At 37.6% G+C, this 23,770-nt stretch overlaps 1 protein-coding gene across 1 annotated transcript in view; it reads right to left on the minus strand.

The window, feature by feature from the left end:
* LOC127448217 (protein TANC1-like) overlaps positions 1 to 23,770 on the minus strand; it is a 248,275-nt gene that overhangs the window by 146,744 nt on the left and 77,761 nt on the right. The window contains exons 4-5 of the mRNA XM_051710591.1: positions 13,663 to 13,755; positions 620 to 741 (exon numbers count right to left, since the gene is read on the minus strand). Of these exons, the coding sequence (XP_051566551.1) occupies positions 620 to 741; positions 13,663 to 13,755 (215 nt within the window). The remainder of the gene's footprint in view (positions 1 to 619; positions 742 to 13,662; positions 13,756 to 23,770) is intronic.

Here is a 23,770-nt window from a genome sequence, read left to right on the forward strand (position 1 = left end):
TATTATTCGGTTTTCCGCATGCTGGTATGCAAATTACGTATCGACATCTGTGCGGCCCAATTCTTTGCACATCATTTCTACATCCATCAAATGCAACCGTATACAGACTTACGGTCAAAAGAGCATACTTAGAAACTGTGTGAGACATGCTGACACATGGTAAAACAAAATATACACCAGCCTTTACACTGATTTTTCCTTTTTTAAATAAACTGAAGAACAAGTTGAAATTAATTACTGCGATTTATGTTTTTCTGTGAAACGTTATGTCACAAATGCAGTTGCCAGAGCTTAACTTGTACTGAACCCACAACATTCATTCAATATGCTCCTCTGACTCACTCAAGTTTCTTGTCCACATGAAAATCGACACTGCAGCGGTTTGGACTGAACGCAAATGACTTACTGTAATTGTACACAGACAAACTCCACCTCTGACACGCTTTTCAGTGCATCTCACACTGACAGACGAGAGACGCTCCAGTCAACATTAAATCCCATTCACAGAGAGCTAAACGTTTCCTTCGCTTCTATAGCTGCTCGTCTCTCTCTGAACCTCTCATTCTTGTATTTCCTGCGTTCCTCTCTCTCGAAGGAGCTGTAGGATGGAAAAACATACCTTTTTCTCATTCTTATCGTCCATAGGTATACGCGTGGAGCCCGGGATGCTTTCACCCAGCAAGAACCCCAAGCGTGTCATCAACTCCTGAGTGGCAGGGGAGGGGCCAGCACCGGCCAGATCTGAAAGAGAGAGAGGGGGAGAGAGACACCTTCACTCTATGTGCGTGTGTCTCCTAGGATCTGCGTCGACACACATCAGCAAATGCACAACATTCATTCAGAGAAACAAAACAAACACTAGGGATGGGAATTTAACAATTCTGAATAACACTTAAAGGATTAGTTTCCACAAAACAATTTAATTCTGTCATTATTTACTCACCCTCATGTTGTTCCAAACTTTCATACTGTTACTTGTCTATGGAACACAAAATGTGAAATTTAGGAGAATCGTCAGTCAAAAGGAGAGATGAAAATCTGAGAAGATTTTCAGAAAATCGATTCAAATTTCTGTATGTGGGTCAATGACGCGACACTCATGTTATTTCCCTGATCTATTAGTTATTCAAAAGTACACTAAAAATGTAGTTAAAGGAATATTCCAGGTTCAATATATGTTAAGCTCAATCAACAGCATTTGTGCATAATGTTAATTACCTCAATTTGACTTGTCCCTCCTTATCTTTATAAAAAAAAAAAAAAAAAAAAAAAAAAAAATGGAGGTCAAAGTTAGACACTTACAATGGAAGTCAATGGGGCCAATTTTTGGAGGGTTTAAAGGCAGAAATCTGTAGCTTATCATTTTATAAAAGCACTTACATTAATTATTCTGTTAAAACTCATTTATGATTTAAGCTGTAAAATTGTTTAAATTGTAATTTTTATATTCATTTTGGTGTTTTAGGGTTTGTTGACTACATAGTCATGGTACCAAAATTGTATAATTGGCTATAACGTTACACAGATGCGCTTAGTAAGTGATTTTATCACAGTAAAATCATGTAAACACACATATTGTTTATGTCTTGTGGCTATACTTTTGAAACAGTGAATATTTTAACGTTTACCGATTGGCCCCCATTGACTTCCATTGTAAGTGTCTCACTGTAACCTCGATTTTTGCTTTTTTTAAAGAAAAGGAGGCATGAGTCAGAATACATATTTGTGGTAATCAACATTATGCCACAAATGCTGTCGATTTAACTTAACTTGTATTTAACCCGGAATATTCCTTTAACACAAAACTATTAATTAAATACATAATGTTGTTATCAATTACTGAGTTTAAGTTTTTTTTTCATGGGCTTAAAGTAAAAAAATGTCATGTGGCATTACCGTCCGGAAACAGTCATAAATTAAAAGCTCAATAAAAGTCACATTTAAAAGCTAAAACTCTTAAAAAAATTAAAAGTTGGCATGAGTAGTGCAGAATAATCTTTTATTATAATTTCTTCATAAGACAATATGATCATTTTTGGAGTTAGAAAGACCCAGCGCCCATTTATTTAACTGTATGAAAAAGGACTGTGTGAAGGCTCTTCAAAAATTATTTTGTGTTCCACAGAAAACAATAACAGCATATGGGTTTGGTTATAATGAATAATGAATAATTATTCTGAATAATTCCTTTAAGACCGGGACCACGTTCCCATTAAGCCGTTTCTAACGTCACTGATTTCAAAGTATGTGGTTATGGAGAACGTTTTCAAAAGTCTCTGTACTCGGTGGAGGAAACTGCAGTTGCAGTGTGGATGAGGCATAAACGTAATGAAATCGATCGACGTGTAAACGTGGCCTGTATAGTGGAAAATCAGAGGACAGATAATGAGAATGAAAAGATGGAGTTTTCTGAAGAAGTTTCACATCAGAAAGAGAGAGAGTTTTTTTTTTAAAACATATTCTCTCATTACCATTTCATCTGTGTGCCTGACATATTAATAACAATCATTCCTGCAGATTCAATCTCACACACTCAGCACAGAACTGCTTAGATAGGAGCAGAAGCCATAACACGCAATCATTCACAACCACGTACGTAAACACACATCAACACACCACAGGCGTTATTGATCTGAGTGACTGCTGCAGGATTTACTGACAGATCCATAAACACCATCATTCTAGACATGATACAACACACAACATGAACACAACCGTCAACAGGGGCTGTAAAGTGTGGCTGAACAAGAACAGGTCGTCCTTTCTGAAAATGAAACATCAAAACCTCATTATAATCAGTATAATAATGAACATTATTATCACGTCATCTAACTTGATTTATGACCACAGCATACAATGTGTTGGTCATCCAGCGATAAGGGTGAATCTCATGAAAATGGTCTAGAAATATATTTTATACTTGAAGTAGGATGAAAGATCGGTTTTAACGATTAATCGGTGCCGATAGTTGCTGTTTGGAACTATCGGTTATCAGCAAAAGTCTATACCGATACTTGAAAATAGTTTTTTTTCCCTTATCAATAAACCTCATCTGGTGAATATATAAGCTATAAAAACATAATTTGTTAAATACTTATAAACACTGTAACGGAGCCAAGTCTTTTTCATTTTAACATAAAAAGTCCCCAGTGTATTTCGGGCTTGTTTAAAGTTAAAAGTCCCACGTTATGCACTACGTCTTCATCGTTTTGGTTAATATTAGGATTTTGGTTGCAAAATAAACTACTTTTGGGATTTTATTCATTTTGGACTCTTGTTGCCTCATTGTTTGTGCCAATAATTTTTTATCATCCTAGAAATATCAATTTTGGTAACTATTGGCTGATTAATCGGTTATTTGCCTTTTCCACCACCTTAGTTATAGGTATCGGCAAAACATACCATTATGAAAAGAAAGAAATAAGCAATCACATTTTTGGTAGAAATTTAAGCCTATTTTTAAGACCATAAGGTGCATTCAGTGATTTATTTTTCTCTTTGTTAGTAGCTAAACTTTTTAGTTTTAAACAAATACATTCGTCTAAAACGTACACTCAAATGAGATACGGGAAAAAGCTTCTTTATTCTACATATGGTGCGAGACGCCCATTCATGAGCACATGATCAACAGAATATTAATCCTCTATAATTAGATGCTTTCACTTGCGGAGTAAATTAATTACAGCTGACTCTTGACGAAATCGAAGAACGTGCGTGACGTCATTTAGAACAAAATTTGGCCAAAAAGAAGGTGTTTTTGAGTTTGTTTAATGAGAAAGCAGACAGTTTTTTGTTTGTTTGTAAAACTATAATGAGAATGAAATTATGAAATTAGAAATATTTCTATTTTTCTTTTAATTTTAGGGTGATTTTGAACCTCCATTAATACGCTTTTTCAACACGAGCCAACATACCTCTTCCATCCATCTCAAACCTTCTCGATTTTTTTCCCCTCAGTATGTCCTTTCCTTCATCCTTTTCTCACATCAGCCCTTTCTTCCTTCCTTTCTCTGTTCAATCAGATATCCCTTTCTCTTCACCTCAGTCTCCATGCATTTCCACTCTACTACTTTGAGGACTAAAGGACTCATTTACATGCTCCTTGAAAACTGCACCGCTCAAAGCCACAGGACATTTCAGGTGTCCTCACGTCTCACCATACAGACAACAGCAGAACAAACCGTCTCTCTCTTCATTGTGTTCAGGCAAAACATCTGTTCCAGCGAATGCCAGTATCACACCAACAATCTGTTAACAGGTGCCCTTTACACTGCCTGCAGCCACCACTGAACATTCACACCAGAACACCATGTTCTCAATAAACCATGAACATTGAATTATTTTTATTTTTTTATTTTTTTTAAGCTAATTATCTGCAAGTTGTCACACAGACATTTATATAATTTATCTGCTTGTGTTTGCCAATTTCTGCTGAATTTAATTTACATTGTTATTAGGTCGAATTATGTGGACAAAATGTGGACTAAAGCTGGACAATATTCAATGTATATCTCTAGATTTATGTATTTGTTTGGAAATGACCAGGCCCAGATGGAACGTGTATGATGTGACTCTACCCTCCCTAGCAACCGGGCCAATTTGGTTGCTTAGGAGACCTGACTGGAGTCACTAAGCATGCCCTGGATTCGCAACTCCAGGTGTGGTAGTCAGCATCTTTACTCGCTGAGCTACCCAGGCCCCCCAATTTATCATACCTCTTAAGTTATGTGTGTTAAATGACATGAGAAAATAATATTTCAATGATAAAAATATTTCCAAAAAACATGTCTTATGTAGTTAAAGATAAAATACTTAATCAAAATAATTTTACATTTGCACTGTTGTTTTAGGAACCCAGCAAACCTGAATATGATATTATATACTGTATATATTATATATTATTTCTGTAAAAAATTCCTCACTTTCACATGTTATTTAAAGGCTCTCAAATTATACCCACAAGCCCTTATTTGGCATTAAGGAAACCCTTTGAGATTGTTTATTTGAAAATATGTTTCTTCATTCACCCATCTCCACAGAAATAGAGTATACGCATAATGACCGAGAACATTCGGTCAGTATTTTTATTTATTCACTTAATATTCCCTTATTTGGGCAGTAAATGTGATATAAATTTGATGTGCACAATAATCGTGGTCATCTCAAATAACCAAAATTAGACCTAATAATCACAATAAATAGACAATGCAATAATTGACAGGCCAAACAAATGTTTTGCTTTAATAGTGTATCTGATTATCAGTGAATAACGACTTCATTTAATTCATATAAGAACTAAAAGTCATATGGACTACTTTTATAACACTGTTATGGTGCTTTTTTGTCTTGTTTTGGAGCTTGACAACACCTTTTCCCAGTTACTTTCATTGTATGGAAAAGAGCAGCTTGAACATTCTGTCTGACATCTAAGTTTGTGCTCTACTGCAGATGATGATAGAACTTTCATTTAAAGGTGAACTAACCCTTACATACTCTCCATTTCTCAACTGTGCTCAGTGGGGACTCTTTATAAAACTCCATCTTTTATCCGACAGACAGCTTAATGCCCATACAGTTAAACAAGGCAATAGCTAAGGATTAATTATAAAGACCACCCCACAACACTAAGAACATAATAGTTGTGAACAAACCAAACAACATGAATTAATCCACCGCAGGAGTGATTAGGGATAGGGCTAAAAATAGTATTTTGTGCATGTGAGCAGGTACCAGTTGTGACCTCTGGGAATATGACACTGCAATGACATCAAGCCAGTACATTTGCCTGCAGACAAACACAGACTAAATGTATCCACACTTATAAATGTCCTACAGGGAGCACAAACCAGGCGTCGGCAACCTATGGCACACATGCCACAATTTGTGCATTTCATGTCAGTTCAAGTGCGTGCCGTCATTAAAGCTGAAGGATAATATTAAGAATAATTGTTAAGAAACTCTGAAATTCATGTTAATTGTTAAATTAAAACAAAGTATTTATACATCATAATAGTGATGTCAAATGTACTGGTACTTAAGTCCCAAGTCAGTACTGAAATAAAAGATGTCAAGATGCCATTGTTTCTGCAGTATCGGTAGTACAGAGCACCGACTCAAGCCGATTCCACACACGACTGTTTCCAAGTGCTCACAAACAAATTTGACATATTTTGGGGGAAAAATAAATGCACAATTAATCAAATTAAAATTGGAAGATGTCCTAGTGTGATTGTTAAACAGCGTAAGTCAAGTCATTTTTATTTGTATAGCGCTTTTCACAACACATCGTTTCAAAGCAGCTTTACAGAAAATCATGCATTAACTGAAAATGAATCTGTAATATGTATAGAGTCTTAGAGTCATCACTGTGTAGTTTGATTACTTTCACATGTAATGGATATTAATATGCATACTGAGTGAATTTCACAAAACCTTTCAAGAGTATGGGGTCACATTTCACACCAAATTCAAAATAGAAAGATACAAGAAATTATATTTTTGGCATGGTGAAAATAAGGCCTTTTTAGGACCATTGAGATCTTCTATTTTCTTGATTGACCTTCATTGAACTTCTAACATCTGGCCCCAGTGCCTTACATGCTGGCAATAAAAAAGACAAATCTTTTTTTTGCATAGTATTTATTTATTTATTGCATTGTATAATAGGCTAAGACTAAACCCTCTCACCTTCTTAATAGAGCTAAAATTGCTGATTTTCTTCACGATAAGATACACACTATGACATATATTATGATTCACTATGCCATCACGTTATAATCTAGCTGCAGCAAGTGCGTGTGAGTGATGTGCGTCTCCGCACGAGAGAAGTTTGAAACACTCTTGCGCTGTTTTTCACGCGACTCATATAAGCGGCTCTGACCGCACAGAGAAATGCCAGTTTCGGAGTTTGTGCTTATTTATACAACCCACTTCCTTATTATTTGAACTTTAATAAAAGATGCATTAAAGATATAACGCCGGAGTGTTTCCTTTTTAGATGCTCTGACAGGCACGCCAGGTGAGACTCCGCTATATTTCACGACGACACTGCTTCTGTATTTATTTACTTTGTATTTTTGTATTCTATTTCCCTCATACTTTGCGATCTACATCACCTTAATCTGTTTGGAAAGTTTGGAGTGCTTCTGGACTGTGAGATGTTCTTTCTTCCTCTCCTCAGTCAAGCGCGAGCTGCAGTGCTGCTCTCCCGCGTCATCGTTAGCATTTCAAATAATCTCATGTTGCGTTAAATGAGATCAAATGACTATTCGACAAACTATTTTCACCAGTGAACGAGGCAGTCCCTTTAAGCCACAATATAATGGAAATTTAAAGAGTCATGACATGCATATTTTTTATTATTCCTTGGGGTTCACTTATAATGTTAGTAAAGTTTTGGCACAATGTAGTATGACCTTTTCTACCTGGTCTTTGGCCCTCTGTCTGAAACGCTTGGTTTTGTGTGTCACATTTAAGACACGCCCACCATTATGATTGGCTAACATCGTTAAAAAGCAAACACCCTTCTGCCATTACAAGTGTGGAACTGTATTTTCCAATAATGAAAGAATGAAAACTTGCAAGCGATTTACGAAATCCCCTAAAAGCACTCAGTCCAGACAATCATTGATATGAACTTGTCACAATTTAATCAAAGCACACAAACTAGAACAGTTGTTCAACTGATATAACAAAAGAAAACTGAACTAAATTGTCACACTGTTTCTCCCCAATACTTATCAGGCATACGATTCGGTGATAAAATAACGCAATTTAAACAGCGAGAAAAATCGAACACAAGCTGCGAATGTAAAGCTTGTTACTCACCGGCATTACTGTTGTGTCCAATATTGTTGCCACTGCTACATCTTTCAATACAAGTTTCTTCACAAAGCCTGAATACTTGGTTCTCAGAAGAATGAATCCATGAATCCAAAGAATCCAAACATTTATTCCCACGTTGCATTCAGGTATTTCGTTTAAATTAGCCAGTCATTCCTAACGTTGGGATCTTTCAGTAGGCTATTCAAAGATGCAGTTTTTCCACAACCAGGAACACAACAATGTCTGGGGACCTAACTTTATTCTTTTCGTAAGTTAAAAGCAAACTGCAGTTGCAATAGTGCCACTTTCAGTGTTTCAGTATCCCAGCTGCTCTCTCTCTCTCTCTCTCTCTCTCTCTCTCTCAATCGCAATGATTACGTATGTTGTGGAGGCAGGGACTATGCAAATGACACTACACTGTGATGTCACAATGTAACAGATTTCAAAACAAATATTTCTTTTTATAATGCTCTTTTTGTGTTCTAAAATTTACAGTATGTTTTTATAGTACAATGACCTCTTATATGTCAAAATATAAAAGGGAAGTCGATTCCTTATGTCATGACCCCTTTAAATACTCAGCTTTGCCGGGTGTTATGGATACAGGCTGATTCATGACCACTGTGATAACACACTAAACAGCTGCTTAATTTCCCATAATCACTTGGGGACAGGATATAATGGGGTTATGAAATGGAGCTGTCTCAGGGCTGCTGATTAGTAAATTGAAACCTTTGAGGAAATATCAGTAGAGACTGCTGGTAAAGACCAAAAGATTAAATAGAATCTGAAGAGCTGCAATACCATTGCTTAAGTGCGCACGATCCAAAATGAACAATCGCCAAGTGCCAAATGAGAGTAAAAATTGGCTTTGGTGAGTAAATAAAATGTTACACACAAATTGTATTATGACAAATTCTAAGAATGATAATCTGAGCCTTACTGATGTTTACTTTACAGTATGGCCAAAGTATGTGGGAACCTGAAAGTCACACCCATGTGCTTGTTGATTTGCATTTAATTTAAGAAACACTGGAATTAATTAGGAATGAGTCCTGAAAAATGCCCATCTTGGTGAGGTATTAATTTAAACACAGTCAGTTAAATCTAAAGTGAACGTAAAAAAACAGAATAAAAGCATTTTGTATAAAAATATCAGACTTGAGATGTAAATGCTGCTGCTGTCTAATATGTTGTTAATATTAACCATAAAACAATAGCAAACAAGAAATTCACTCACTGCTTTTGGCTGGATATCTTTAAAAGCTTTAAAAAGTATTCATGTATTATAATCAAACAGTGAAGACCACTGACTTTAAGTAGTTTTATGATTACTATGATTATCATTACTTTTTTCAATTTCTGAATATTTATTTGAATACTTGATACTGCTGTTAAAAACTTAAAATCATATTTTCTTAATTTGTATCTTTGTGCAAATGTTTTTATTTGCTCTGTTGCTTACTTTCTTACTAACAGTTTATTTGCATTGAATAATTACTTGGGAAATTGAAACAATGTTTACTCGAAGTTACTATTTTGTTTTGGTATCAATTAGGTATTGAGAATCATCAATTTGCTTTCATACATTATGGAAGCAAAAGAGACAATATAACTGAAATATACCCAAAGTAATCAATCTAATCAAATCGAATCAAAAGTTTGTCAATTGGAATCAAATCAGGAAATCTGTATCGATACCTAAACCCAGAGGTAAGACACTGATATTGGTGTTCCAAATTCATCCCAAAGGTGTTCAATGGGGTTCAGGTCTGGACTTTGTGCATGCCACTAGGGCTGGGCGATATATCGAATATTACCGATATAATCGAGATCATTTTGCTGACGATGTAAAATTGACCAATATCATGAATATTGTGGTGATTTTAATGTGCTTTCATTTGCCCATTAAGTTTCATAAAGAGCGCATCAGTAGACTAATTTCATGATCCTTCAGGGCTGCACAATTAATCAAAATAACATCAAAATGGCAATAAACCGTTGACACGCTGATCTGTGTGCACGTGCATGGCGGTGCTCTCAGATCAGTTCACGTGCATCGTGAAATCAGAGTAATGCAGGTTCAAGCATTCGTGCAATTCCAAACATTAGTAACAGTTACAAGTTATTATACAAATCTACAAATGCGACACAGAATAACAGAAGAGGAGATTACAGTGTTTCAGGAAATGTGGAACATTGTAAACTATCAAATACACATCGCCTTTTCTGTGTCACAATAAAAGCTCCTTGAGAAGTTGAAGTAAATACGACAGCACTTTCGGTGTCAAAATAAAAGTCCCCAGGTGAAGATGAAGTAAACAGGACAGATATATATTACTTTTATATAACGCAAATCAAATAATCAGAATAATAATGATAATTGAGCATTATATTATAATAATCAACCTGACGTGTCCCACAGTAATAATTTAGTATTATGCAATGTTCAACTGGGGTTTCAAAAATAAGTCAGTGAAGTAGTTTTACACAGTAAAAACTTCTGAAGGTAAATAATTATTTTTTTAAGCTACTATGTATCATTGTGTATGAAATATAAATATAAAGTGCATATCAATGAAAATGATTGAATTTCATTCTCCCTTGTGTTTATTTAATGAAAAATTAATTATTATATTGTTATTTAATGTCTTTAAAATATTTAATCTACTTGGCTACAATGGCTGTTTGGATGAAATGATGGTAACTCTGAACAAAACACTTTTGAGCTATTTTAGAGCAAACACATAATTATTGAAGTATATATATATATAATATTGTCAATAGGCTGAAAAATATCGAGATATAATTTAAGACATCGCCAGGCCCTACAGGCCAGACAATTTCTTTCACACCAGACTCAGAAAACCATTTCTTAATGATTCATTGCTTTGTGTGCCATTGGCACGTGTGATAAAAAGCTAAATCTGGACCCTTTGCATGTGCATGAGTGTCTACAGTATTTCGTTCTCTCTCACATATCAAATGCCATTCATGTTTCGAAAACGAGTTACGTCTGCAGATATCTCCTGTTAGCCGCTAGAAATAGTTTGAGATGCTCTGGAATAACTTTACTATTTAAATAATGTCAGAACCTAAGGGAAAAAACCAAAACATCCTAACACTCCTGTGTGATTTACAGGACAATAAAACTGAACAGGATGGTACAGAGGAAGTGCCGTACTGCATGTGTATAGAAACTGAATCTACATTTAAACCTTATATACTTGTTGCTTCTTCTGTTTTTCTATTTTTAAGTCTCACCTTTGTTCCTTTATTTAATTTCATGCAACAACCTGTGGAAGATACAAATAATTACTATGTTTCTGCACAATGACAATAAAGATTCTGACTTGAAATACACTAAACAGCTGTCATTAAAAGCAAAAACAGAATGGACACAAAATTACTCAGAACATTTTTATAAAACCAACACCAAATCCATCAACCATTTATGATTTGTTCTTAGCAGCAGACCTGTAGTCTCACTCAAGTTCTGTGCGCAACTGTTTTGGACCATTTCGACTTTTGACGATCTTGATGTGTTAATCAACAAACGCCTACTACACTTTTTCCGTGACTAAGCCAAGTCAAACAGTCCAAAACTCTCGCACCAGGACGGAGTAATTAGCCACACACTGAGGCTAATTATGCATTATTAATGCTATTAGTGAAGCATGTTCACTAACTCCACATGGCAGTGTTTTTTTCTATACTTTAACTGAACGTTTCGGAGATGAGGCGTGAGAACAGGTATTTACGGAGAGAGACTTCACATTCCCGGGAAGCATGGGAAGTCTTGGGAATGCCTAGAGCTCTTTTGTATCCCACAGTTTTCCTCATGTTAGCGAAAGGAGAGGCAGTCATATCCGTTTACGAAGCCGGAGATACGCAGAGCTTTGCAGGCTATAGATCCACCAGAAACGGCATGTTACCTTCGATTTCTCCTGGGAAACTGCTATGAGTTTAGCTGGAAAATTGTGTTGGGCAATTTTACATTCCTTTCTCTCTTCACATTCCAACAAAGACCAGAATGGTTTTTAGCACTAGTGCAATAAAATAAAACAAAAAGGCTGAGCATTAGGTGTGTAACTGAATTAATTATGACCGGTACTTGTTTCCCAATGGTATTTACAACATGGTAGTGACGTTAATGTGCATTCATCTCATGATCATTCCAACATGAAACTGTAGCATGCTGGAATGTGTTTAGATGCTATCTATAAACTCTCTCGAAGTTTACATGCGAAAGACTCCCCATGTAAATACCGTTGACCCATTTGTGTGTATGGAGAGACCTTGGGATAACTGGGGTGTGTCACGGTGACAGAGGTATGACAGATTTGTAGTAAATAGTCTGGGTTCAATGCCAGGCCAGGTTATATTGGTCCACGCTTCAAAACACTGAACAGACCCATAACTATTCCCACAACTCATAAGCATTTCAGTTGCAAATACAACTTAACTCAAACAAAGGGTATGCTCAGGATGGCATACTACCCTCTATTTTTGAAAGTATCCAGTGTTTACAATGTGCACACTGTGTGGGATACTGTATGCCAAAATGCAAATGTGCTCAACTTGATCATTTGTAGTGAGACGAGTATAGGTTGGCCAATTTATCGCTGCCAATAGTTGCTTTTAGATAAAAATTGGTAATCAGCAAAAGTCAATGACGATAGTACATGAACAAAGATTTGTTTCTCAAGAAAAGGGGTTATATATAGCAACATCAAGTGACCATAATTAAAGAATCGCCATACTTACAGAATCGCACTACAAATCGAATCAGCAAATAAATAGTTTTACTACTAGTACTACACAACAGTAAATAACAATCAACTCTCACTACAGCATTGTCAGCCATCTCTGATCACCCTGCAGTGCAGACGGCTTTTGATGACATCAAATGACCAGTGTGATACACTGGCACAGACAGCTGGCATTTGACTGGTGCCACCCTGCTCAACACAGCTGTTTGGAAAGCTCTGATCTCTCACACACACAAAAGAGTAATAATTTCTACCACTAAAACATGATGAACATACCTCGGTTCAATATGTTGCTAAAGATATTTATGCCCTCCATGCACACACTAGCACACACACACACACACACACACACACACACACACACACACACACACACAGCTGCTAAAGACAACACTGGGAACTCAGTTCTAACCTAATGCTGGAACTACACAACACCCTACCCTGGAAATGGCAATATGCAGTATACACACGCAATTACACACACAATATAATATAATAACATAAGCTTTTCTTGCGCACACAATTTAACATAAAAAGCACACACAAGTCCAAACACACAAACACAAAAGAAGGAAACCATGTCTCTTAAAGAAACAGTTAAGCCAAAAATGACATTTCTGTCATTATTTGTCATTAGGCAAGAAAAAAACAAAAAAACAAGCACCATTACAGTTGTCTATACGTCTTGTTCGCTATATTTGAGGTCTTCTGAAAATCTCATTCTCCATTTCACATATTCAAACTGGCACATTGTACTTGGTTACGAAACATTCAAAATTTCATGCCATTTGCCATCAGTGATGGAAAAAATAACAGTGAGTAAATAATGTCAATAATTACAGAATATTCATTTTTGGATGAACCATCATTTTCTGCTGGCCTGGAAATCACGAAAGTAAAATTCTCTAATATTTTTAGGTCTTCCATGGACACGGGAACCCTGATGGCATCAACATTCTTAAACTTCAACCAATAAAAACAAACGAAAATAAGAAATCTGGTTTTGTCAGCATTCACAGATGCACACGTGCATCTAAAAGTAACGACAACAACAGCAGTTACTCACCGGTTGTAGTGTCAGACACTTTCCTCAACGATGATGTGATGGCATCCCCAGGAACACGTGGACTCTCCACATATTTAGCCTTTCTAACGAGTCCTTTTGAACAGAAAGAGAGAAATACATAACTGTATAATGAACCAAAGTTTCAGATCATGGGCAATGACTTCTCTGCAAGATCTTAAATAAAGGCACATGAGCATGTGACATATGCGATGTGCTAACAGCACACAAACTCTTGCTGCCGATGCTGGCTGTTGCAACAATCTCAGCAGCTCTGGGAATGTAAACTACAGCAGGAAACCACCACAATTTGCCTGTTAGCAACTCAGATGGTGTAAGATCGCTGTCTGATATTGTGCGTGTTTCTCACTTCACCAAATCTTGTTCTCCATCTCCCATGCTTTTGTCCACATGTGCACACACACTCAAGTAACAAAATGATACAATTAAGTCAACATAACGTTCACAAACCGATCTGAAAATAGTGCTTGGTGAAGATATGAGCCAAAACATTTTTACATATTGACAAAAATATATATATTTTTTTCCTTTAATATATTGTGCAATGATGAATCGTACACAGTTATACCAGGAATGTCCATTAAGAGAGTAAATTATAAGTCAATTATAAGTTCAGTTTAATTGGTTGCTATGAAAAAGTTGTCCAAACTCTGGTGTGCTCGGACCTCGCAATAGAACCAAGCTGAAAATAGCCCGAGGGGCCGTTCACACAGGATAAGCTCTTGCATTCCACTGCGCTACTTTTGTAATTGTTGGACTATGTAAACATAGATAAACATCTGTGATCTTTGCATTGTCACGCTGTTTTTAGTGTCTTACGCCATGAGCACTGCCTTTTACACCATGTCAAGTTGAAAAAAAGTTACATTTTATAGGTCTATATTAAGACATTAAAAATTAAGATTTTATTCCTTAACATATTCCTAAACATCTCTGCATTTTATTCCACTCCACAGTACAGAATATAGCTGTTTGAATGCAAGAACGCATCCTGTACACGCCCTAAGAAATGAATGGCATGCTCTTCATATTTACGCAGGTTATACCATTGTGAAGGGGCAAATTCCTCTTTATTAAGCTGTCCTGTCCCCCGAGCTTATAAAATAAAGAGCACACCCTTCAAATCCTCCTCGACCCCCATAAAGCTTGTAGCTTTAAGTGCACTTCTCTGTTTACCATGGAAAACCCCACTGAGATGAAAGACCACAGCAATCCGTGGAAGATCTGACCAAATAACGTAATGTAGGAATGTGCAGCCACAAGCTACGGGAGCCCTTAAATCTACCAGAGAGATTAATCAGGCTTCAATGCCTTTAAATCTGCTATAGATTCATCAGAGCAGCACACCTGTATGACTCTGACCTCCTAGCTCATTCTAGTTGCCTGTTTTCTGTTTCTGGTCTTGAGAAGCAATGTAAAAACTACAGAAACGAGTGATCCAGACAGAGAACAACAACGATTTAAGTTGTTGTTTTTGTTTGGGGGGATTAATTTCAGGCTCAACATATGCTGTTCTTGGCTGTCATAACTCAAAGTAGTTCATGATATCAATGTAACTAACATCGGACCATTGCTTCATCTCATCTACACACTCAGGTGAGGCACTGTCTATAAAAAACGATACAGCCACATGTTTTTTGACAATTTTTACAAATGTACTACCTTAAACATTACACTACCTGCTAAGAATGTACACCAATGCGAGTGAAAACACTGGAGACCGGAAATTGAAAACAGTCGAACCATGGAACACTTCCGCGTTCAGGGAAAAGTTAGATATTTACTGCGCTATTTCACACTGAGAATCAATGGGTGCTTTCAAAAGATGGAAAATGTTGCCTTCAGAGGCTGTATACGGAGTTAGGATGAAAATAAGGGCCGTTTCGAACTGTTCTGAAACCAGTGCAGAAAGACAGCACACTGGAGGTTAAGTCATTCACTAAATAGGGACCAGGAGAGCATCCTATAGCATTCCCATGTAGCCAAATGCATTCACTCCTTTAATCCAACCAAAAGTTCAGTTTCATGCTGCAGATGATGTTTGGATCACTCAACATGTTTGGCAGACACGGGAAATTAACGCAGTTAATGCAGTATCGTTTTTTTGTTTTTTTTGTTTTTTACATACTGAAATGTGTCCCGAGTTGTTCCTGGCAGGCTTACAGGCTCTGGTTAGGGTGGGGGCAGGGTTAGGGCATCTGCTGCCTGCCAGGAACAAAACCAGGCAACTTTGTACAATGTACATTTGTGCATGTCATTCATTACGTGCAACTCACGTCCCTGGCATAATAAACACCGCAATGCCATATCGCTTCACTTCGCCTGAAAATGCTCACTGATACTTTCATCTGAATTGGTGTCAAAAGCAAAACTGCCCGAGTGAGACCCAGCATGTGCGCGATTAAGACTGAGAAGGACCTGGCCGTTCAGCAAGCTGCAGCCAGGTATACTTGCAGAGATTGAACTTGTAAAGAAAAGACTAACTTTGAGATTTTAAACTTCAACAAATTAAACTTCTGCATTTAATATGTTTTATACCTGTATGTATAGTGTCTAATAATGCATTGGCAATGTACACTTAAGTTTCTTTTGCCAATAAAGTCTGATATAAATTGAATCTGCCCATTTGATCCTATTATAAAAAAGTCTAAATTGTAATTGCAACATGACCACTGATTTTATGGCATGTATAAAAGATTAACATCTGTAAAAATGTGTCTAATTAACTATCCGCTTGTTGTAATGTATCGTACCATATTTTAATGAGGATCACGATTAAATTAAGTTAAATAAAATAAGTACATTTTTCTAAACTTTCCAAAGCTGTGTTCCCAGTATGCAACAGGCTTAAATAATTAATGAGCTTGGTTTCACTGTTTGTAAATGTATTTAATTAATTTATAATGTTGGTCATTAATTTATTTAGACCGTTTTTATTGTTGATTTTGTTATGTTTTGTAATTTCTGGTTTGTGAAGTCTGTAATTGCCTGTTAATGACCAAAAACAAATTTCTGTTTATTGTTACCAGTTCATTATGTTTTGTGCAACAAGTGTTGAGGTCTGCATGTGCTGTTTTGTATCTTATTTCTATTGCCAGTAATGTAAGGTGATTATGTCTTCTTGAATTTATAACATGCATTAAGATTCCCTCAGAAAGGCTTCCTTATGTCACATGGTACATGATTAAATGTGTATGTGTTAATGAAGTCCACAATGTGAAATGTTCTAATAAAATGTTCATTTTAAAGCTTAAATACTATCTAAATCAGATTTGTGAGTAAAGTTACAGTACAGAACTGAACATGGACTGTAAGAGGTTCTAAAGGCTGTGAGGTATTAACCCAGATTCTCCAGTAGAGGGCACCAGTCATAGCGGATGAGGTAATAACCACAAATCAAAGCAATGACACCATCACCAGACAAGTCAACCTCAGGAAACACATGTTGCTTCTCTCTCCTGATGAAAGCACCACTTAATATGGGCCAGCCTCATGTGATATGGCTTTAATAGATTCAGTAACTCCTCGCTGGTTTGGGGGAAGCTGTGAGGAAATGAGTTCCAGGACTGAGCTAATGAAGCTCCGAGTGTGAGCTGATGAAGGAAGCTGGATTCCGAGAGTGGTTTTCGGATCCCATTTAAGGTGTTTACGGTTTGAGATTGGCTAAACGAATATCACTGAACCTCCTAATGAGTTCTGGACACCAGTTGAAGGGTCGTATTGAAGGGATAGTTCACCCAAAAATGAACATTATGTCATCATTTACTCACCCTCATGTCATTCCACACATGTATGATTTTCTTTCTTCTGTGAAACTCAAAAGGACAAAAGACATGTGGTCTTCATTACTGGTATTCGACAATAATGTGTATTCTGCGATACTGTAACATGTGTGGTTATATTTTCATGGACACTATAAAATTCTGTGAAAAAAAAAAATCTAGATTTCTAGAATTTTTAGACTATATATATATATATATATATATATATATATATATATATATATATATATATATATAAACAGCTTCATGGACAGTAAGAAATATTTATGGATGGCAAGTTTTATTATTATTTATAATATTTTATATTAATGGAGATTGAGAAAGTAAACAAAAAACAAAAAAAATAACAACATGGATGAGAAGTATGGCTAATGGAGGAAGGTGAAATATTTTAAGATAGTATTTATTTCATATACACTACCGGTCAAAAGTTTTGAAACACTTGACTGAAATGTTTCTCATGATCTTAAAAATCTTTTGATCTGAAGGCGTATGCTTAAATGTTTGAAATTAGTTTTGTAGACAAAAATATAATTGTGCCACCATATTAATTTATTTCATTATAAATCTAAAATTTAATTACAAAAAAAAAAAGTTTTTGAAATTGATGACTTGGACCAAATAATAAAGAAAAGCAGCCAATACGTGCCCAACATATAGATGGGAACTCCTTCAATACTGTTTAAAAAGCATCCCAGGGTAGTGTATATGTACACTATATGGCAAAAAGTTTGTGGACACCATATGTGCTTGATGAACATTTGATTTAAAAAACGTAGGCATCAATTTCCCCCTTTGCTTTAATAACAGCTTCCACTCTTTTGTGAAGGCTTTCCACTATACTGTATGTAGTAACATGGCTGCAGGGATTTGCTCTCATTCAGACACAAGGCTATCAGTGAGGTCAGGAACTGATGTTGGTCGATGGGGCCTGACTTACAGTTGCTGTTCCAGTTCACCCCAAAAGTGATCAGTGGTGTTCAGGTCTGGGCTTTGTGCAGGCCAGTCAATTTCTTCCACGCCAGACACAGTAAACCATTTCTTTATGGATATTTGCGGTAAGCACAGAGAAGCCCCGTCAGGGTGACGTCACTTCACAGCCAGTGAAAAATGTGTTGCATTATGAAACTCGTGAAAAACAAAGTTGAAGTGGGGAGAAATCACCACCCATGTTGTCCTGTGCAGGAGAGTACTTTATAAACACTTCAAAGAAGATCATAATTAGCATACAGTTTAATGTGGAGTGGTTGCTGCGTCAGTGAAACCGATCACAATGGAGAAAGGGAGCACAATCATTAACATCATACCACGATTTCAGTTCCATTGTAATCACTTGTGCAGCTTTCATGGACATCAGACTGAAGTCTCATCAGTCAAGGTGTGCCGGTTTTTAAAGTGTTTTCTCCTGCTCATGTAAGCGCATGTAATACAGTGAGCATGTATGAGGATGAGTATTTTCAGAGCGAGAGTGAATTTGCACAGGGTTTACAGATGATTGTACTATATAAAGCTGAATACGATGTACAACAATAATGCTACGGGTCCTGATATTTGAAAGTCCTCCTGATAATTCCACATGTAATGTCTTATTTCACTAGTAAATTTATACTATGGAAAACATTATTTTATTTTTTATTTTTTTTAAAGAATAGTATAGAAACATGTAATCTGTTAAAATACTACTTTAAAAACTATAATATTAAAATACTTAACGTATGTAATCAGTGACAGTGTACAAAGATATGTATCTAACATAATTATGTATTTTTCAGCTAAGCAGAATTATTAATATTTCTATTCTCGTGTCACTATTGCTCCCTGCTGGGCTGATTTTTTTGTCCCACTCCATACTGTACGGATCATTTTCCTCTTTAATGATGAGCATTTTTTGTTAAGTTTTACAAGTAAAAGAACTGTTTCACCTATGTCATGAAAGTAATAATAAATTCAAACTTAACTTTTCATGATTCAGGCTTTGTTCAAAGTTTTGTGAGAGTATATAATCGTGAATTCAGTATACAGTAAATCAAACCAAATCCTTACGCCCTTTATCATTTCAGTTTTTCGAAAAATCACATTTTAATAAAATACAGGAAATAAAATGACGTTTTTATCCGATTAATCGTAGAAATAATCGAAGATTAATCGATTATCAATATAATCGGTAGTTGCAGCTTTAGAAATGTTATGCATAAAGGACATATTTTGAAAAATCTAGACACTTTGAAGTCCTTTTTGCACTCATAGTGATACTTAAAAAAAAAAAAAATGTAATTAAAAAACATAAAGTGGTCCATATGACTTGTGTGTAATATACCCAGAGACTTCTGGAGTCATACCACAGCTCTGTCTGAGCAAAAGACCAAAATTAAACTGTTTAAGACATTGAATATAGCAAAAAAATATTAAATGTATTAATATGTATCATTTTTGAAGCTTGACCAATGTGATCACTATGATCTGATATTGTAAGGAAAAGATTTGAAATGACATGAGTGCAAGCAAACAATGACAACTTTTATTTCTGGATGACATCCTTAAAGAATAAAATATAAGATAATCAGAATAAAAGATACCTGGGTTCCCTTAAAATTCTGGGTTTGTCTGTTAACTCAATAATTCAATATTTTATTTTATTTTATTTTAGTCTACGCACTCTCTCCCCATACATCTCACATTATATCTGTAGTGGCAAATCAAAAGTGAGTGATATGAGGAAGTGCCCTGAGGCCCGTACTTAAATAAACAGATTCCTGGAGCTCAGAGTTTCTCACAGTAGCAACCGCTCTCAGCGATGTCATCCAGTCCCGTGGTTCCGTTAGCCCTGCGGCAGATCCGACCAGCACAGACATGCCTCTCCTCCAGCTCTGAGGGAAAGTGTGTATGAGCTGAGGTGAGAATTCTGCCCCCTTTCCCGCTGTTTTCAACACCTCCTCTTGAAGATTCCAAGATCATCTAAGATCTCTATCCCACCCACAAACACACAGACAGATCTCCTCCCATTTTTCTCATCATTTATATACCCTCATGTCATTCCAAACCCGTATCATTTTACAGATATAATACATAGCTCTGAGTAACAGACCAAAATTCTGCTTAAGAAGAAAGAAAATAATATGCTTTTGGAAGAACATGAGGGTGAGCAAATGATGACAAAGCTTCATTTTCAGGTGAACTATCCCATTCAATTCATACCGATACAAGCACTGTCTGAAATGAAGTCATCTCTCATGAGGTATACTCACCTATGATCAAACACTCATCTCTCAACTCTTTGGCCAGGCTTTAATGCTTCTAATAAAAGCGAAATACCCCAAAGATTCCCTTCTGTACAGCCAAAAAACAGACCAATCTTACTTCATTTTCCAGGGCTTAAGAAAATACCTCTCAAGTTTTCAGTAATTACTTGCACAATCAAAACTAGAGCCGAAATGATTAGTCGACGTTATCGACAACGTCAACAATAAAAACTTCCGCTGTCGAATAGTCGTTTGATCTCATTTAACGTAACCTGAGATCATACAAACCTCTAATGATGAGAAAGGAGCACTGCAGCTCGATTGTATGATAGAAGAGAGGAAGAAAACACAGTCAAAACTTTCCAAACAGCTTCAAGTGATGTTGATCGCAAAGTATGAGAGAATTACAATACAAAAATACAAAATAAGTAAATTCAGAGGCAGTGTCATTGTGAAATAAAACTGCATGTCAGACCATCTTTAAAGGAAACTCGCCGGCGTTATATCTTTTTCTAATGCATTCTTTTTTAAAGTTCAAATAAGAAGGAAGCGGGTCATGTAAATAAGCACAAACTGCATTTTTTCTTCACGGTCAAAGCTGCTTCAATGAGTCACGTGAAGTGGCCTGTAGGCCTCCTTTAATTGAGGAGCTATACTGCAGAAGAAAAACATTTTTAGTGAATGCTGAATATAATATTTAATATTTAAATTAGGGATGTGCATTTAGGTCATTTTGTCTACTCGAGTACTCTCAAGTACTCGTCGATTACTCAAGGGTCAATGACATGTACATAACTGTATATATAATAACATGTCTGACAAACGTCTTTAGCTGCTGCATTGCGTCTTGTTGTTCCAGTGTATCGTCTATTCATTATTATAGGCTGTTATAAAATAATCGGTTACAAAATGTACAAAAGTTTGCATAATCAAAATATAATTGTAGAGCCGAGGAGGGCGGGGCCGGGCTGGAATGAGACACACCTGGTCCCCAATCAGCCTGATGGGGCGCGCGAGGGATAAAGGCGGCCGGGGACGACAGTTCGAGAGAGAGAGAATTGCAGGCAGCTGTACTGTGTTTTTAGTTGTGTGTTTTTGGTTAATAAATTGTTATTTAAGTTGTCAAGCCGGTTCTCGCCTCCTCCTTTCCACTAAACCCCCTTTACACTGGTGCCGAAACCCGGGAAGGAGGAGGGATTCCCGTCGCAGGATCCTCGACACTGCCGTCCACCCAGGGGAGCGCCGCTGCCGTCCGACGGGGGACGGAGTAGCCCGACCACCCGGACGCGGGGCACGGCCGCCGTCCGCGAGGCGAGTGGGGACGGGACTCCCCGACCTTCTGGAGCGAGGGAGCCGCTGCCAGGGGCGGAGGAGTGCCCTGCCATCCCCCGGGAACGCAGAGGGGTCGAGAGAAGACCGCCGTCCGCGGTGGGAGGAGGGAAGCGACTCCCCGACCGCCTGGAGTGGTAGGGCCGCTGCCAGGGGCGGAGGAGAGTCCCCACGGGACGCCGGGAACGCAGAGGGGCGTTCTGTCCGCTGGGGGTCGGAGGTCTGACTCTGGTCCATCCGGGGAGGAGCGGCTGCAGTCCGCCTGAGAGGGTGGAGTAGTGATCGAGGACCACGCGACGGCGCATCAGAGAACTGGTGAGTTTCTTTTTCTCTCTCTCTCTCTCTCTGTCGCTCCGTGTTGGCCTTTCCCTCGCCATTTTGTGTTTTGTTTTTTTCTCCTCCTGTTTCCTCCCAGGTCGAGGAAGGCGGGGAGGACCCGCCGGCAGTCGGGGTATAAGGCACGCCCCCCCCCCCCCCCGGAGAGGAAGGGTGGGGGGGATGTACGTCATGCCGGGGGCTCCCCGGGCTGAGGCAACGCCGGGAGGAGTGTAGAGCCGAGGAGGGCGGGGCCGGGCTGGAATGAGACACACCCGGTCCCCAATCAACCTGATGGGGCGCGCGAGGGATAAAGGCAGCCGGGGACGACAGTTCAAGAGAGAAAGAATTGCAGGCAGCTGTACTGTGTTTTTAGTTGTCAAGCCGGTTCTCGCCTCCTCCTTTCCACTAAACCCCCTTTACAATAATGCATCATATTTTGTCATTATGTGAAGATTCACTGGCCAACTCAATGAAAGAATGCGCACAATGAGCGTCTGTCTGTTCTTCCTTCAGGTTACCGTAGTAATCTCAGTAAGCGCGCACCAGTTTTTTTTAGTGACTGTCTGAACGGTCTATTTTCAAATAGCTGGCTTAACATGAGACACCATAACCATCGCGATTTTAGTATGCGTGTTCAGTTCAAGTTCAGTATTGAAGATGCTGCATTCTGTTCCATTTAGCTGTTTGATACACTCGCCTGCTGTATCTGCGCTGCGTTAGCGCGTTGAGTCCACTGTCACACGCCTAGTGTGTGTGTGTCTCCCCAAGTGTTCACTCCTGTGGGGAAAGCCACAATGCTCCATATTGTTGTTGCTGTGTTGGTTCATGAAGCGTTCCATTCAACTCGGAGAGTCGGAATTTCCACCGTTCAACTGGGGAAAGTGCAACGGAATGACACATTATATCGGACATCTAACTTAGAAACTCGTGTGGAAATCTTCACTCATTTCTTCGAGATGCAGGTGTGTGTTACTTCACGCAAACATGTCGGCTCCCGGGGCAGGGAGGTTTAATGTAAGTGACAAACATTCACTTTTATTAAATAATATCCATTAACGAGTCAAAGTTCTTACATTAAATGATAATAAAACGTGTTCCATTGATCCTGCACTATTCATTCAGTTGTTTTCAATAAATAAACCTGTATTCGCTAAAGGTGAATGTGTGTCATGTTCTATATTTAATGTACAATGATCATAATTCAAGGCGAGCACGTCGCAGACAAATGCCCCTTTTCACTGGAATTTAGCATCGGATTTGGAATAGATTAAGTATTTTAAATGGGTCGCATAAACACTTTTTTTTTACTGTTTTCTGAAGGTTGGTTTCTCTTTAGACTAGTCGACTAGTCGGTTACAAAACGTCCGTTTAAACGACAGTCAAATTAGTCGTAGCGCACATCCCTATAGTCGACTAGGAAAA

Source organism: Myxocyprinus asiaticus, chromosome 11, assembly GCF_019703515.2.
Source record: "Myxocyprinus asiaticus isolate MX2 ecotype Aquarium Trade chromosome 11, UBuf_Myxa_2, whole genome shotgun sequence".
NCBI classification, from domain to species: Eukaryota; Metazoa; Chordata; class Actinopteri; order Cypriniformes; family Catostomidae; genus Myxocyprinus; species Myxocyprinus asiaticus.